The 17,148-nt window shown below is 30.3% G+C and overlaps 2 protein-coding genes across 4 annotated transcripts; both read left to right on the forward strand.

Annotated features, from left to right (window-relative positions):
• Positions 1–5,345: 5,345 nt before the first annotated feature.
• LOC106359669 (protein LIGHT-DEPENDENT SHORT HYPOCOTYLS 9) lies at positions 5,346–12,533 on the forward strand. Of its 3 annotated transcripts, none has more exons than XM_048738735.1 (2): positions 5,346–6,226; positions 12,287–12,533. In XM_048738735.1, exon 1 carries the CDS (start codon positions 5,614–5,616, stop codon positions 6,193–6,195), a length of 582 nt encoding a protein of 193 aa, XP_048594692.1. In that variant the 5' UTR covers positions 5,346–5,613; the 3' UTR covers positions 6,196–6,226; positions 12,287–12,533. The 3 variants fall into 3 exon arrangements, with proteins under 3 accessions (XP_048594692.1, XP_048594693.1, XP_013654782.2); XM_048738736.1 differs by having other exon boundaries at positions 12,339–12,533; XM_013799328.3 differs by lacking the exon at positions 12,287–12,533 and adding an exon at positions 9,380–9,745 and having other exon boundaries at positions 5,348–6,226.
• A 192-nt stretch (positions 12,534–12,725) lies between these two features.
• Positions 12,726–15,941, forward strand: LOC106360904 (receptor-like protein 30). Its single transcript, XM_022705511.2, has one exon. The coding sequence runs from the start codon at positions 13,460–13,462 to the stop codon at positions 15,818–15,820; it is 2,361 nt and encodes a 786-aa protein (XP_022561232.2). The 5' UTR covers positions 12,726–13,459; the 3' UTR covers positions 15,821–15,941.
• The last annotated feature ends 1,207 nt before the right edge of the window (positions 15,942–17,148 follow it).

A 17,148-nucleotide genomic window follows, 5' to 3' on the forward strand; every position in this document is an offset into this window, starting at 1 on the left:
TAGGTGATGATTAAAAAAAAGTTATGTTTTTCTCTTTCAGTTTTATATTTATGATTTTTAGATTTTGATGAAAATTTTACTATGCCACCTGAAGAAAATAAAATGAACGATGGTAGGAGAACAAAAATTAGTTGATGTGATTTGATGTTAGTTCATTTTCGTTATTGACAATTTATTACAATGATCTTTTACTTTTCGTTTATTTTGTATTTGAAGTTTAATTTATTATTCACATTAGACATTTAAATATTTATAAATTTTATGTCTTGATTTTTTTAGATGTCATACATCTTACCTTGTTAGAGAAAATTTTAAATAGTCTAAACTATTTTTTTGATATTTTTTATGTCAAATGAAAATAAAAATATAAAACATTTATTTATTATTTTATGTTTTGAAATACATTTACAAAATATTAAACTTTAGCTTCTATATTTTTATTTACATAGCTGATATATTATTATATAATAAAATTTATTTATTTATTAACCCGCGGTTAACCCGCAGTCGATCTTGTAACTCAGTAACCCGGTAAGTTGTCCAGTTCAGTGTCCGGGTCGGGTTTAAAAACATTGCTCCTGAGATGTGTATTGACTACTTAAAACATTGAAACCTGATCTGGGGGAATTCTTGATCAAATTTGTTCTCATGTTTTTCAATTTAATATACGGGAAATTGCACCCTATATACATGAAAAAACATAAATACACTAACTAACCAAAATTCCCCTCTCTCTCCTATTTTCTCTTCCTATCTCTCTCTACTCTCTCTCCCAAAATCTAAATTTTTTTTTTTTGGTTATTTGGCAAATAAACCCTTAATATACGGTTTAACAACAAATAAACAAAAATTATAATTGCATAATAATATGATAAAAATGATACCAGGTTAAAAACATATGGACCCAAGTCCCACGTGAATATTTTTATTTTTGTCTTTTATTTTCTTTTTTCTATCGAGTGGATTTCTGTTGATGTTGCGTGCAAAAGTATATCGAATATATATTGCCCCCACACAAGATCTCCTCTTACAAAATCTTGTCCAACAATGCTTTTTAGGGTTTTCTCGTCGGATTCTTGTTCGCCGTTCACCGGAATCTGATTTTCACCGGCTGCCAGTTCTTAGTCCCCGACAATGGGTACTAAATGTGTGTATCAAATAATATGCTTGCCTTTAATTATTATGTCTACTCTTTTATTTGATTATTTTCATGTTTTTTATGTATTTCTGTTTTCCAAATTATTCAATGACCTTACTCCATTGTTTAATGCTAAGTTGCTAACACACTATCGTAGTGTTTTTTCAATTAAAGCGTTTAATATACCTAATTAGCATCCAAATTGGCAATTTGCACATGATTTGATGTATGTGTACATTTCTCTACTTTCTTACTTTGAATTTCCAAAAATAACTTTCTTTTACATTTTTTTTTCCTCTTACATATTCTTACACTTTTTTTTTCTTACACTATTTTTCCTCATTAACTTTCACACTCTCTTTCCTTTTACACTCATATTTTCTTTCTTCATATTTTTTCTCACGATTTTTTTATTTACACTTTTATTTTTCTTATTTTCTTTTTCTTTCTTCCAACAGAATGTGTAAAACGAAAAAATGTAAAATTTAAACATAAATAATATCGTGTAACTAAATAAATAATAGCAAACATAAATGTTATCAAAATATATATTAGCTGACAAACAATATATCATCTAACAAAACATGCTGTTACTTACAATTATTTTCTAACAAACTTATGAACCGGATGGGAGTCCAAAGATGAACACGGATTTCTTCGGCACCGAAAATATCAACATAGACCAGACGGAGACCTAGGACAATCTTTTACCTACAAAGATAACAAATAAAAAAGAATCAAATACTACACAGATAACGAATCATCTTCCAGATAAAAAATTATTATCAGCCTATTTTCCAGCTACCAAATCAAGTTTAAAAAATAATGTACAAACCGACAAACAATTTATAAAATCATCAATGAGCTATACAAACAATGCATCAATTAACAACAAGTTTTTGGTAACATCATACAACAATTTATCAACTTTCGATACCAAACTATGTATCAGCTAACAAAACATGTACCAAGTAACAAATTATTTATCAGATAATAAACTATTTCTCAATTAAAATATTAACTCACTTATCAAACCATTTATAAGATACACAACCCATATATCAATTAGCAACAAGTCTTTTGTAAGATCATACGAACTATTTATGATTTATTTGTTATGAAACTATGTATCCGCTTACATAACATGTACCATGCAACAAATCTTTTATCATATAACAAATCATTTCGTGAGAAAAATATATCAAGTCAAAATCACGTATCAACTAACTTATCAACTAAAAATCATATGTGAAACAAATGTATAAACTGAAAAACCAATTATCAAAATATTTATCAACTAATATATTATATAAATATTAATAATAAATATTTTTGAACATTTTATTTACCTCAATTTTTTGCTGTCTGGATAAATTTGTTTGGAGGCTTTTTTTTTTGCACATGAATTTCTATTCTTTTGAAAGAGGATCTAGTCTCCATAGCTGCCCAATACAACACTTTTAAAATAGAATTTTAGGAGACTTGGTTCCAACATAAAAATAATGTTTTACCACAACGGTTGGTGTTTGTGTTGGAGATAGTTAAAATACAAAGTGAGTTAAATTTGGAATGGAAGAAACTGAAATAATAATTAGAAAGTAAAATATTGAAAAATAAAATACATATGAGAATCATGTTTGTGGGAGGAAGGGAAAGAAGAATAGAACAAAATGATAAAAAAGTAAAATAGATAATGAGATAGGGCTAAAAAAAGAATTTTTTTTCTGACAAAAACTTACATACCTTACACACCTACATAAAACTATTGGATTAAATCGGTAGGGATAGAATTAGAATTGAAATTATTTTTTGTTTATGTGGGGTATAATGCAAATATAGGATGTCTCCGAGTATAGACGCCAATTAACTCTTTGTTATATAGAACGATCATTTCAGCCGATAAGTGTTAATAGTTTTTTTTTAATTTGTCTACTACTAAATTTTAAATTTTCATTTCATGAGCATGTATATATACATGCAACAGTAACCTGAATTCTTCCTTAAAAGTATATCAAAAGGAAACAAAATAGTTTTTCTGGTTTTTTCTGTTTACATTGATATATCATATGTATATTGGGAAGATAATGGAAACCAATTATTTATACGTTAGTCCACTTTCATTTTTTTTGGTATAAAGTTAAATTGTAGTCCACTTTCATCCACATGATCTGTTTAGTTAATTACTATTTGCATCGTGAAAGTTGTGTTTTCTTAGTTTCTGCCGATACTATGTATGAATATGGAGTCACTATTTACATCATATTTGTTTGGTTTTTAATTCAAACAAAATCACAGCTTCACGTATATGAAAAGTACTTTTGTGTTAATCATCATAATTTGCAATACTTTTGAAATTTCTGTATTGAAAAAGTTAATTTGTTTAATAGTCACTGATATATTGTTATTGCTTGTTGCTACGAGTACGATGTTGATGGATTGGCGGTCATCATCATCATTTGGGCATCAGCGTTAGGGTATCCGTTCGGGTTCGGATCGGATGCTTCGAATTTTTAGGTTTTCGGATGAAAAGATACATAATCCGTTCGGATTATTTTATACTTCGGATCGGATTCAGGTTCGGGTCTTTAAGATTCGGGTTATTTCGGGTATAACCAAACTGTGTAACAAAAAAAAAGTTCTATGTATTATTGATTTGACCCCGTAAGACAAGAAACAATATTGTTGAAATTAAAAGATTAAACAACTTAATATAAGATTTATATAAGATTTATGATCTTTCTGATTTGTTACTACGTCGAGGAACACGAGCATGTATTATTTTTCTTCGTGTAATTTTTATTTGTATTATCTTGAATAGAAAATGGTAAAAAAATCCATCTATTCATAAATCAAAATCAAAGAGACATCAAAATCAAACAGAAATCAAACCGGGATAATAATGAATGTTTGAGTTCATGCCTATGTTAAGAGCAAAGAGAAAACAAATCGCACATCCTATTTGTAATCAAACATAAATCAAAATCGCAAAGTATAATGATTCGTACATGTAATCGGTCATAAAACGAGTCTGAGTATGTACTGAACATATACGTCAAAAAAAGAGAAGACGAAAAAATGAATGGGAATGGCAAATGTAAGTTTAGGGTTAGTATATATATATATATATATTCGGGTACTTCGGGTAATTTCGGATATCAGATATAACCAATCGAGTACGGGTATCCAGACTGGTTGAATCTTAAACCCGTTCGGGTCTTTTAACTTCGGTTCGATTTTGGTTCGGGTTTTTCGGGTCGGTTTGGGTTCGGGTTTCGTTAATATGCCCACACCTAATCGTCATCATCCATCAACATTATTATTATAATTTTTATATCTATTTTGCATAAAGGTTATAGACTTATAGATATAATAGGCTACATGATTCAACAATAGCCACTAAACTAAGCAAGTTGGAGAAATTAACTAATAATTCATTATTTAAACCAATAATGGTTGATTTGGGTTGCTAAGTCGTACACTGGATAGCTTAAACAAATAATTCTTTAGGAAATTTAAAAGAAGAGTATATCATACTAGTGCGTAAATAGCCACATTAGTAACCAAAAACGAATTAATTTACAAATTCTCAGATTAATTTTTGTTTTAAAAGGAACGAGAGCACCTTCTCACGGGTCCCGTCAATTAAAGTATATTCTCTATTTTTTTAACTAATATAAAAATGTGTACTAATTGTATATATATTATTACAAGGTCGATATTTGAATTGTTTTGTGTACGTTGCTAAACTATTTTTTTCTAGAATGATGACAAAAAAAGTCAGAGAAAGTAACTTGTCAACATAACAATAACAAAATACAGTCCCTGTAAAGTGTAAAGCTGAAATTTGAAAAAGGAAAAAAAAAATCTCATTAATTAGATCTTCTTCGATTGTCATAGATATATTGGTCATAATAATTTATAAATGTATAGGCTCCTACAGGTTACCAATCAAAGGCCATAGTCTGAAAACAATAAAGCTTTCACATTATCTTAGATATAATATATGTAGGTCTAAATCTCAAAATTACAGTTGTCTGCTTTACAATGATTCCAAATATATATAAATTCACAAGATGTTCTTTTTTTTTGGAATAAAGTTCACAAGATGTTTCAATATATAACATAGCTCTCATTAGTTACAAATTGCAATTTGCATGTATAGAAGATTGGATTTATTTTTCATCATTACTTTAAAATAGGTAAATTCTGATTCAATAAGTTAGAGTTAGCATGCATGTTTTCAAATAAAATAAAACTAGGACTTTAAAATTCGCATGAAATAATCAAAATTTATTGACACTTTATACATGTATCAATTTATATAAAATACTTAATATATTTTCTCCTCGTTCCACTCAGTACGTATCTCTCTTGCTTTCCTTCACTTTATTGTCGCTTTTAGACCTTGAATTTTCTCATAAATCAGAATATAATACCAAAACAACACCAAAAAGAAATCAGAGTTACCCCTAAGAATGTCTTCGGATCATCACACACCAACGAAAGATCCACCGGATCGTCCATCATCTTCCTCCATCAACCACAAGCAACTGCTTCCTTCTCAATCGCAGGCGCAGCAACCGCTCAGCCGCTACGAGTCTCAGAAACGCCGAGACTGGAACACGTTCATCCAATACCTAAAATCGCAGAATCCACCGCTGATGATGTCTCAGTTCGATTACACACACGTGCTAAGTTTCCTCAGGTACTTAGATCAGTTCGGTAAGACCAAAGTACATCACCAAGCTTGTGTCTTCTTCGGACAACCAGATCCACCAGGACCGTGCACATGTCCTCTCAAACAAGCTTGGGGAAGCTTAGATGCTTTGATAGGACGGTTGAGAGCTGCTTATGAGGAACATGGCGGTGGGTCACCGGATACTAACCCGTTTGCAAACGGGTCAATCCGGGTTCACTTGAGGGAAGTGAGAGAATCTCAAGCCAAGGCTCGTGGGATTCCGTACAGGAAAAAGAAGAGGAGGAAGATTAAAAACGACGGGGTTGTTGCCAGGAAGGATGTTGCAAACTCTTCAACTCATAATCAGTCGTCCACTTGATAATTTATCACATAAAAATTTTCCGATATAGGTAAATCTATTTTGAAATTCTTTTTTTTTAACTCTTAATTTAAACTCTCATATGCTCTTTTTAAATTGGAATTAAATCCTCTGAATAAGGACACCACAAATACTCAAAATATCATATCAATAATAGTGATTGATTCCATGAAATTTCTTGATAATTTATGTTGTCATTATATATATATATATATGAATAGTAATAGGTATTGAAGATCACATATGTTTAAGGGATGAAATACCGAAAAAGTATTTTTTTTCTTATCAACTCTTCAAGTGTCCAATTGTGAATGGTATTTTAATGACATAAATTTTCTGTACGTTGCATTGCATGCATAATGATGTATACTCGTACACTGGTAGGCATGTGTAGGTCAATAATATTTCTTACATTACATACATATACATTTAGAATTTACTTGTATATGTACACATATACAAGTTGTCACAAAATATGAAGTTTAGTATTATGTGTCGAGGTTAGCTCGGTTGCTATCGTCTTACCGTTGAGCTAGTGTCTCCTTTTAACATTTCTATATTATGTCTTATTGTATTTTTTTTATTGATCAGTTTACCTCGAGATAAAATTCGGTTATTATCGTCCTACCATTGAGCTTACCTCTGGTTGTTATCATTTTACCGTTGAGCTTAGCTCCGGTTATAATTGCTTACCCTTTGAAGCTTTTAATATATTTTGTGACAAAAAGTATTATGTGTATATATGTAGCTATATATTAGACCATAGTATTTAATAAATGTTGGTTTGGAGTTGCTAGCTAGGGATACTAGCTAGGATGATTAGAATAAGCTTGTTTTTAATATATTCCAAAATGCCTGGTTTCTTTATATGTTACTGACTTTGAAGAATCGATTAGTGGCAAATCGGCCGGTTTGCAAAATGCCTGGTTTCTCGAATCATGTAACTAAACGATATAAAAAAAGCAATTAAACGATATGCATGAAAATTAGGATTCTAAGAAAAGAAGAATATCGCTTTTAAATGATCTTGGAACCTGAGCAACTAACCTAAGCAATCCGGATTCTAATGCATTCCACTACGCTTCATATTATATTATGGTTACACAGAAAATGAACTTTGGCTTATTTGAAAATCTGGAAAAAGATTTATATGATGGATTGTATCTTCTTTTGGAAATTAGTTTGGGCCTAACGTCTAGAATACCCTCAAGTTAATAAAAAAAAACTTTTAAATGGACATATACAATTATGGATTTTGTTAAAACATTCAGACATTAATCTACCGGTCCATTCTAAGTTATGTGTTAAGTTGATTCATCTTATGGTGAATATCTTGTGCTATTGAAACTTATATTTTATAACTCACTGTATTATAATTTTTTTGAAAAGTTATAGTCACTCAATTTTAGTGTACTCCAACTAAAATAGTATTACAAAATTTGAATGCCTAATGACCTCTATAATATTTGACAATTTAGTTTTAACGTGCGGCGTTCACGTAAGTTTTCGTGATGGTCAATTACATATATATATCATTAGTAAACTAAAATAATAATGAATCATTTTCATTATTAATATTAGGGTTGGACAAAAAACCCGAATCCGAAAAATCGAACCGCACTGAACCCAAACTAAAATTGATTAAATATCCGAATGGGTAAGAAAATCAAAATATATAAGATACGAACCGAAGTATATCGGGTACCCGATTATATCTGAAATTGATTCATATACCTATATATATTAATTATTTTTAGATTTAATATATATTAAGAACATAAAAATATATAAGATACTTTTAAGTTGTCCAAATACTTATAAATATATACAAATAGTCAAAAGTACATGTCTAAAATAGCTAAAGTATACTTAAAATACCAACAATACTTAAAATATCTATTGATTATTAATCCAAATATTTAAACCAAACAAATTTATATGTTAATTTTAGGTACTTTGACATATGCTATTCAAATTTATATGTAATATATTATTTTGTTTATTAAATTTTGAGAAATTTAAAGTATATAATGAATTTTAAAAATTTTAAAATAATTTGAATGAGTTATCCGAATCCTAACCGAACCCGCAAAGATCCGAACCGAACCCGAACCAAAATTTAGAAATATCCGAATGAGGCTAAAATCTTTGAAACCAAAAACTCGAAACCCGAATAAATCCGAACAAAGCCTGAATGGGTACCCGAACGCTCACCTCTAATTAATATTTTTCAGTTTCCTTTTTAATGATTCATTTTATTCTATGTTATTGTTTTGATAACAGAAGTAGAAGATTTTATAAAAAGAAAAAACATATTATTATATTAAAAGTATGTTTTACGTGTTTTACCCAAACTAATACAGATGCGAAAGATAGATGCCAATCATCACGAGTCTAATAATATAAACTATTGATAATTAAAATTAAGAGCTTATTTGACAACTAATTTCATTTTCTAAATAATGTGGTTTTAAAATATGCTCTTAATTAGTTATGAACCCTTAACCTACTACGAGCTTTTGAAATATTATCAGTGTAACCATGTGATTGTGGTTTAGTGGCAGACAAGCTTTGAGTCGTTAAGAAACCTCGATTGAAGAGTATTTTTGATAAACTCTCTCAATCTGTGAGTGTGACTGACTAACTCTCTCAATCGGTGGTGAAATAGACTTTCTCGAATCACACAAGCAATCCTAATCTGTAGATCAGTATCGACAAATGAACCACTCAAATAAAACTAAAGGCAAGATATTCAAAGACACTCTTTGAAAATAAAAAAAAATTCTTAATGTACAAAACTTGTAGATTGAAAGGTGAATTTTGAACTGTCTAAAAGATTATATAGGCCATGGCTCATTTCTCAGAAAAAATAAGGAAACAAGTCAAACAAAGCATAAAAATCAAAAACTAGCTGTTGGAAAGATTGTTGCAATTTGGAAAGAATTAATGGAGTCTGAATGCAAATAGCTCCAAATATGTTAAGTGTAAGCAAGAGTCGATCCGCCCGATCCTGGTTTATTGTGGGACATCTTGGATGACTTTCTAGATGGTCTAGTATCTCTCCTGGTTTCTATAAATAGGTCCCGGTCGAAACTTTTTGAAAGAGTTAAAGACTTCGATTAAATAATGTCGTTTTGACTCATTTCGTAAATTGGATGGATCTTTTTGTTGGATCTGGTTCTAGGATATTTTATTCCTTCTATGGAATCCTAAGAGGCTATCTTTGAGGGGACAAGTGACTTTGGTTGAAGGCAACTCATGGTTGGACTTTTATGGACTGAGATATGAGGAATATTCCACTTCCTATTGATGCACTGGTGAGTTAACTGTCTTTGGCAAGTGATTTCATGTCAAATGTCTTTATGGTTGTGGAGATAGGGATGCACATATGTCCTACTCGGCTTCTTTAGCTCATTTGAGCTTCATGCTCTCCACTCCATGCCTCATATGATTATTTGCTCTATGGGTTATGTTGACTAGATGTCCTCATCACTCTTCATGTGAAAGTTCTTCCCTCAAACTTTCTGATTTATAGATATATTTTCCTTAATTGACTCTAACTTTTCAGATATGCATTTTATTCAATGTTATGTGCAAATGAATACTAAAACGCAATATACAAACTTAAGCTCAATATAAATGACCAAATGAACTAAAATAAAATGCCAAAATCATGAGATATTAAGCACTTAAATAAATAAAATAGAAAAATTGAATCTGATTTATCTTATTATAATAAAAATCATAGTTTAATTCAAAGAAATAGATAAAACCTGATAAATCTAAAAATAAAGAATGGATCTAACTTCTTATATTTAAACCCAGAATATTAGGTAAGACAAGAACATATATTATTTAAACGATTTTTTTATGCAATATAAATTAAAAATGTGTAAACATATAAATAGATAAAATATTAATTAATTATTATGATTAATTATTTATAAATATTTACACATGTGCATGAATACAAAAAAATCACGTAATTTAAAATAAATAACAATATATTTTATTTGTATATTGTATTTGGGATATATTGAATTGAGTAATATGTGGCTTCTGTAGTGAGCGTATATTAATATACGGATGAGATAATATTATCATTTAGTTTGAAATAATGCAGTTCGTAGCACTAAAATAATTGTTTGTGACAAAATAGTATTTTCTTTTCTAAAATAATATTTTTTAAAGAATAAAGGGAAATTGCCAAAAATATCACATTCATAATACTACTTTTTATGTTTACATTAACTATTTTTACCCTCACTTTTAAAGAAGCAAAATGATATTTACAACTCTAGGACTAACTAATCTACACTAATTAGAGTTTAGAGTTAAGAGGTGGGGTAGAGTTTTGAAATGTGAAATTTAGTATTATAATAAATATATAAATTAATTCTTCAAAATATAAAAATAATTAAAAATAGAAAAATAATTTTCAATTTTCAAAAAGAAATTTTTGAAAAAAAGAAAAATATTCAAATTTTTTTATAAAAAGTTTGAATATGAAAAAGTATAATTAGAAAAATAAAAAAAATTATTATTTATTATTTATTTATTAAAATAATCATTTATTATATATATAACAAGAATATAAGAGTCTTTTGTCTTTCAGTGAAAAATATATTTTTGAAAAATGTCTCTTTAGTGGTTGTAATTATGAATAATATTATCAAAAAAATGGTAAATATGAAAATTCTCCAAGAATAAAATGACTATTATACTCTTATTTATAATTAAATGATTAATTAAATTTACTATAAAATTAACTAATTTTATTTACAAAAATAATTAAATTATATATTTAATAAATATATATTTAATATTTAATAAATTAACTATAATTTAGTTATCAGAATTTATGGCTTATCATTTATGGGGTAAATTAGGATTAGGGAAATTGCCAAAATACCACATTCATAATACAATTTTTCATGTTTACCATTACTACTTTACTCTTACTTTTAAAGAGAGACATTTATAACCCTAGGTTAACTAATCTAAACTTATAATTTAGAGTTGAGAGGAGGAATAAGGTTTTTGAAATGTGGATTTTAGGATTCTACTAAATATAAAAAATAAATACTTCGAATTTTTAAAAATAGTTTCAAAATTTGTTTTTGAATTAAAAAAATGATAAAAAAGTTCGAATTTTGAAAAAATATTGAAAAAAATTCAAATTATTTTTTATTTTCATTTCTAATGTTTTTATTATATATATAAGGAGCAAGGATATAAGAATATTTTTTCTCTTAATGAAGAAAGTATTTTTGAAAAGAATAATTTTCATGTTTACTATTTTTTTGGTACCCATATTCATATTTACCACCACTAAAGAGATATTTAAAAAACATATTATTCATTAAGAGGCAAAAAATTCTTATACCATTGTTCTATATATAGATAATAAATAATTATTTAAATAAATAAAAATAAAAAAATATTTTTTTATGATTTAAAATTATACTTTTTCAAATTCAAACTTTTTATAGTTTTTTTAAAATTATTTTCGATGTTTTTTTTCAAAAATTTCATTTTCAAAATCGAAAATTATTTTTGAAACTATTTTCCAAATTATTAAATATTTTAAAGTATTAATTTATATATTTATTAGAATCCTAAATTTTGCATTCCAAAAATCATATCTCACCACTCAACTCTAAATTTTAAGTCTAGATTAGTTAACCCTAGAGTTATAAATATCTTTTTTTTCTTTAAAAGTGAGAAAAATGTGGTTAGTGTAAACATAAAATATGGTATTATGAATGTGATATTTTTGACAATTTTTCTTTTGAAAATATATTTTTAGTGGTGGTAAAGGTGAATAATTGTACAAACAATATGGTAAACATAAAAATTCCCTTTATGATTAAAGCTAGGGTACGATTGTTTATTTATTCATTGTTTAATGAATATTATTTAAATATATTTTTATCATAATATTATTTTGGAGAATTTCAATTTTCCACAAATTTTCTTTTACTTTGCAAATTTACCATTAGATGAAATCATCTTCATAAATACTTTAATTTAGTGGAAGTCCCCTTAGTCCACTGGTTTAACTAAGGGTTCACTAATGCTTCTACACCAGCATGTCTAGGTTTCAATATTTGGAGAAAGCGATTTATTAAAAAACTACGCAGGCTACGGAGGAAAGACTTCCAAGAGATCTTTAACATGGTGCAAGTAAACCCGGTCATGATTAGATCTTCGTAGGACGGCTCTGGTGATGCAGTTAGACATAGATCCTCGTAAGGCAGGTAGTATTTTCGGTTATTGAATCGTCTATGTATATTTCTCATAATTGTAATATTCTAATCAATCAGCCTTTAAAATTACTTTAATTTAGAATAATTTCAATTGTACCACAAATTTGATATAATTTTAAAAATTTCTTCCAAAGGATAACTATTTACATAAGTATCTTAAATTTGTGATGAAGCGACTAAACTAACTCTCGGAAATAATTTATAAAATATTTATAAAAGTTTATAATTTCAACCCTACCCCCTAAATACTAAACCATCAATAATAAACACTAAATCCTAAATCTAAATATTAAGGTATTTTTGAATGAATGTATTATTGAAAAATTGTAACCAACTTATTATATTTCAAGCAATTAATCTTAAATTTGTGGTAAAAGTTAAATTAACTCTTTTAAATCATTTATAAATATCTAAAATAATTTATACAAATATTTATAAAAGTTTATAAACTCAACTCACTTCCTATATGCTAGATTCTAAACAATAATTAGTAGACTCATATGTTAATGTATTTTTACCCGTGGCCGTGGCGCATGCTTTTTGTAAAGCTATTTCGTCAATTTTATAGTCAAGCTCCATTCAATCGTCAAATCCGTTGAAGAAGAAGAAACAAACAGCGCAAAGAAGAGAGATTATTATGTTTCTGAATAATTATCAGTTGAACAAATATTGTTACAGATTCTACACTTCTATCTTAGCGATTAATCAACTTGAGCGTTAGCCGTAAGTCATTGGTCCAAATCAATGAAGTATGTGGAAATTTGAAAACAAGTGGCCCAAATCATTGATTAGAAGACTTGGCAAAATATAGCCTGTCCGACGACTTGAGTCAATCAACATAAGTATGTGGACAATTTTGAGACAAATGGCCCAACTGACTGATAGGAAGACTTGGCAAAGTCAAGACAATTTGAGTTTTTGTTTTCCTTAATAAAGAGAGCCATAATCATATAAAAACAAACACTTTCATACCAACACAAAAGAAAATTGAGGTTATGATGATTCCAAACCAATTTTACTGTCTTTTTGATATTGTTACTTTGTATTTCTTCTTTTTGGGTTTCCTCCTTCTGCACACGTTTGCTTCTCCTGTGCTCCAACATTGTCATCATGACCAGATGGATGCTCTTCTTGAGTTCAAACACGAGTTTCTGGTAAATGAATTCAACTCAAACTCATCTTTAAGTTCATGGAAGACGAATAGCGATTGTTGTCTTTGGGAAGGTGTCACATGCGATACTAAATCTGGCAAAGTGATTTCACTTGATCTCCAATACATCCCTCTCAACAACTTTCTAAAACTTAATAGTGGTCTTTTTAAAATTCAGCATCTTCGTTACCTAAGTCTTAGAGATTGCCATCTCCATGGAGAGATTCCTTCTTCATTAGGAAACCTTTCTCATCTCGAACATCTTGACCTTTTGGGTAATTATTTAGTAGGGGAGGTTCCAGCTTCAGTCGGAAACCTAACCCAACTAAAATATTTAAACCTTAACAATAACAAGTTCACTGGAAATATTCATGTTCCATTTGCCAACTTTACAAAGCTGACCCACTTAGATATCTCAAACAACCAATTCACAGGTGAATTCCCCCTTGTACTACTAAATCTAGCCACTAGTTTGTCCATTTTAGCCATTAGCAATAATCTGTTTAAATCCATATTTCCATCTGATATGAGTCGATTCCACAAGTTAGAGCATATTGATGTGGGAGGTAACTCATTTTTCGGTCCTTTTCCTACACCTTTGTTCATGATTCCTTCGTTAACATGGGTTAATTTAAGAGAAAACCAGTTTGAGGGACCTATAGAGTTTAGGAATATATCTTCGTCATCTAAGCTTCAGAGTCTATTCCTTAGTCAAAACAAATTCGAAGGTCCTATTCCCAAATCCATATCAAAATTTTCCAATCTTGAGACTTTATTTCTTAGTGACAACAATTTCACAGGAACAATTCCCATATCTATATCAAACTTGGTCAACCTTGTTACTTTTGATATTAGCCAAAACAAATTCACTGGACCAATCCCCAGATCAAATTTAGTCAAACTCCAGTATCTTGATCTTTCTAACAATAAGTTGGAAGGTGAAATACCAGGTTGGTTAGGGGGTGTGTTGGAGTTGATGCTTTCTCACAACTCTTTCAGCCGTTTTGGAAAGTCATTAGAAGTTTCAGATGTAACACATATCCAAACGTTGGATCTGAGTTCAAATTCTTTCCATGGACCATTACCTCATTGGATATGCAAGCTTAGACCATCAATGTTCTTGGATTTGTCTAACAATATCTTCAACGGTTCCATCCATCAATGTTTAAGGAACACGATTGTTCCTCTCAGAGCGCTAAATCTACAGAACAACAATCTCACTGGAATTCTTCTTCAAGATTTATTTGTCAACGCTACCAACTTAGAGTTAGTTGACGTTAGCGGCAACAAGTTGGAGGGAAAACTTCCGGAATCATTGATCAACTGCATTTCTTTGAAGTTTTTAAATGTAAGAAGCAACAAGATCAAAGACAAGTTTCCATCTTGGTTGAGTTCTCTGCCGTCACTAAATGTCTTAATCCTCCGATCAAATGAATTCTACGGACCTTTGTATCATCCACATGTGTCCATTGGGTTTCAAAGTTTAAAAGTCGTTGATATATCACATAACCACTTCAACGGAACTTTGCCGCCTTTCTATTTTTCCAAATGGCATGGGATGACCACGTTAAGGGAAGAACATCAAAGTTACACCGTCTACATGGGATATCCTGCGTATGGAGGTTTTTACCGTAGTTCGATGGAAATGGTGAACAAAGGAGTTGATACAAAGTTTCAGCGGATCCGAAAAGACTTCAAGGCTATTGACTTTTCAGAAAACGAATTTGGTGGAAAGATACCGAGTTCCATTGGATTTTTGAAAGAACTGCGTCTTCTCAACTTGTCTGGTAACACATTCACAGGCAATATACCTCAATCATTGGCAAATCTGACAAATCTCGAGGAACTAGACTTGTCTCGAAATCAGCTGTCAGGTCAGATTCCTAGTGAGCTTGGCAGTCTATCTTTTTTGTCAATTATGAACTTCTCCCATAACAATCTCGAAGGTCCAATACCGCGAAGCACGCAGTTTCAAAGACAAAACTGTTCAGCATTCATGTACAACTCCAACCTCTACGGTCTCGAAGATATATGTGGAAAGACGCATGTCCCTAATCCTACACCACAAGAGTCCGAAGATTTTTCCAAGCCAAAAGAACAAGTGATTAGTTGGATTTCAGCTGCGATAGCCTATGGACCTGGTGTGTTTTGTGGGTTGGTGATTGCACATAAATTATCTCCACACGTACACAAGTGGTTCATGTAAAAGTTCCGTCATATGTTCAACACCATCTTTCTTTAAATGTTTGTAAAACATATGTATATTTGTGCTCTTCAAATGTATTTTTTTATATTATTATTTGTTTTAATAATCGTGATGTTTGGTTGTATGTGATCTTTAAGTTAAAAATGTATTCAAAAGCTTCTTTCTACATAAATCAAAACTTGTGAGGCTACAAATGTTTAAACTATTACATATGGTGAGTGTGTGTATGTGATAGGTGATGAGGTGCGGACCTGGCAACAGCAGAAGAATAAGAAGAGTGACCTGGCACCTGCAGAAGAAAAGTGTTGCAAACTGCAGAAAATTGCAGGTTTTCTTCATGCTTCTCTTGTTCTGTTTTTGGTCTTGTTCAAAGAAAAGAAAATAGAGGAATGTTTGTGTGTAGAACGTATGAGTGAGAGGTAGTAGAAGATAGAGAGAGATGAAGTAGGGAACTGATTTCTTAGTTGCTTCTATTACACAACATGGCTATTACATATTTATACAGAGAACAGAACTCTCTGGATCTTTCTACATTTATCTTTATTATTAATTTATTACTTTTTTTTTTCATGTTTTATTTGTGTGGTTTAAGAACAAATAGGCATTATTCAACACTCCCTCTTGCCTTTTTGTTCCTCAAACCAAGTTGACCACGAAACCTTTCAAAAGGCTGTCCTCCCAATGCCTTAGTGAGTGTATCAGCCAGCTGCTCTTCACTCTTGCAATATTCCAGCTTGATGTCTCCATTTTTCACAGATTCTCTAACAAAGTGATACTTGATTTGAATGTGCTTGGTTCTTCTATGCTGGACTGGATTTTTCCCAATTGCAATGGCTGATTGACTGTCACAGTAGATAGGAACTCCCTCTTGAGTGTTGAACTTCAAATCTTCAAGCAAGCGCCTTAGCCATATTGCTTGATTTGTTGCTGCACACAAAGCCATGTATTCTGCCTCAGCGGTGGATTGAGCGATAGTGTCTTGCTTGCTGGTTTTCCATGAGAATATTGCAGACCCAATACTAAAGCAATATCCAGTTGTTGACTTTAGATCTTCTTTGCATCCTCCCCAATCACTATCTGAATATCCAACAAGCTTTGGCTCCTTGACTGCAGAAAACATCAATCCTATATCAGCTGTCCCTTTGATGTATCTGAGAACTCTCTTTGCCTCCTTGAAATGCTTGGCTTTAGGTTCCTTCAGATACCTAGACAAATAAGATGCAGAGAACATCAGATCAGGTCGCGTAGCTGTTAGATACAGCAGACCTCCCACAAGGCTCCTATAAGTTTTAGAATCAGCAAGTTCTTCTTCTTCATCTTGAATCTTG

Source organism: Brassica napus, chromosome A8, assembly GCF_020379485.1.
Source record: "Brassica napus cultivar Da-Ae chromosome A8, Da-Ae, whole genome shotgun sequence".
NCBI lineage: Eukaryota > Viridiplantae > Streptophyta > Magnoliopsida > Brassicales > Brassicaceae > Brassica > Brassica napus.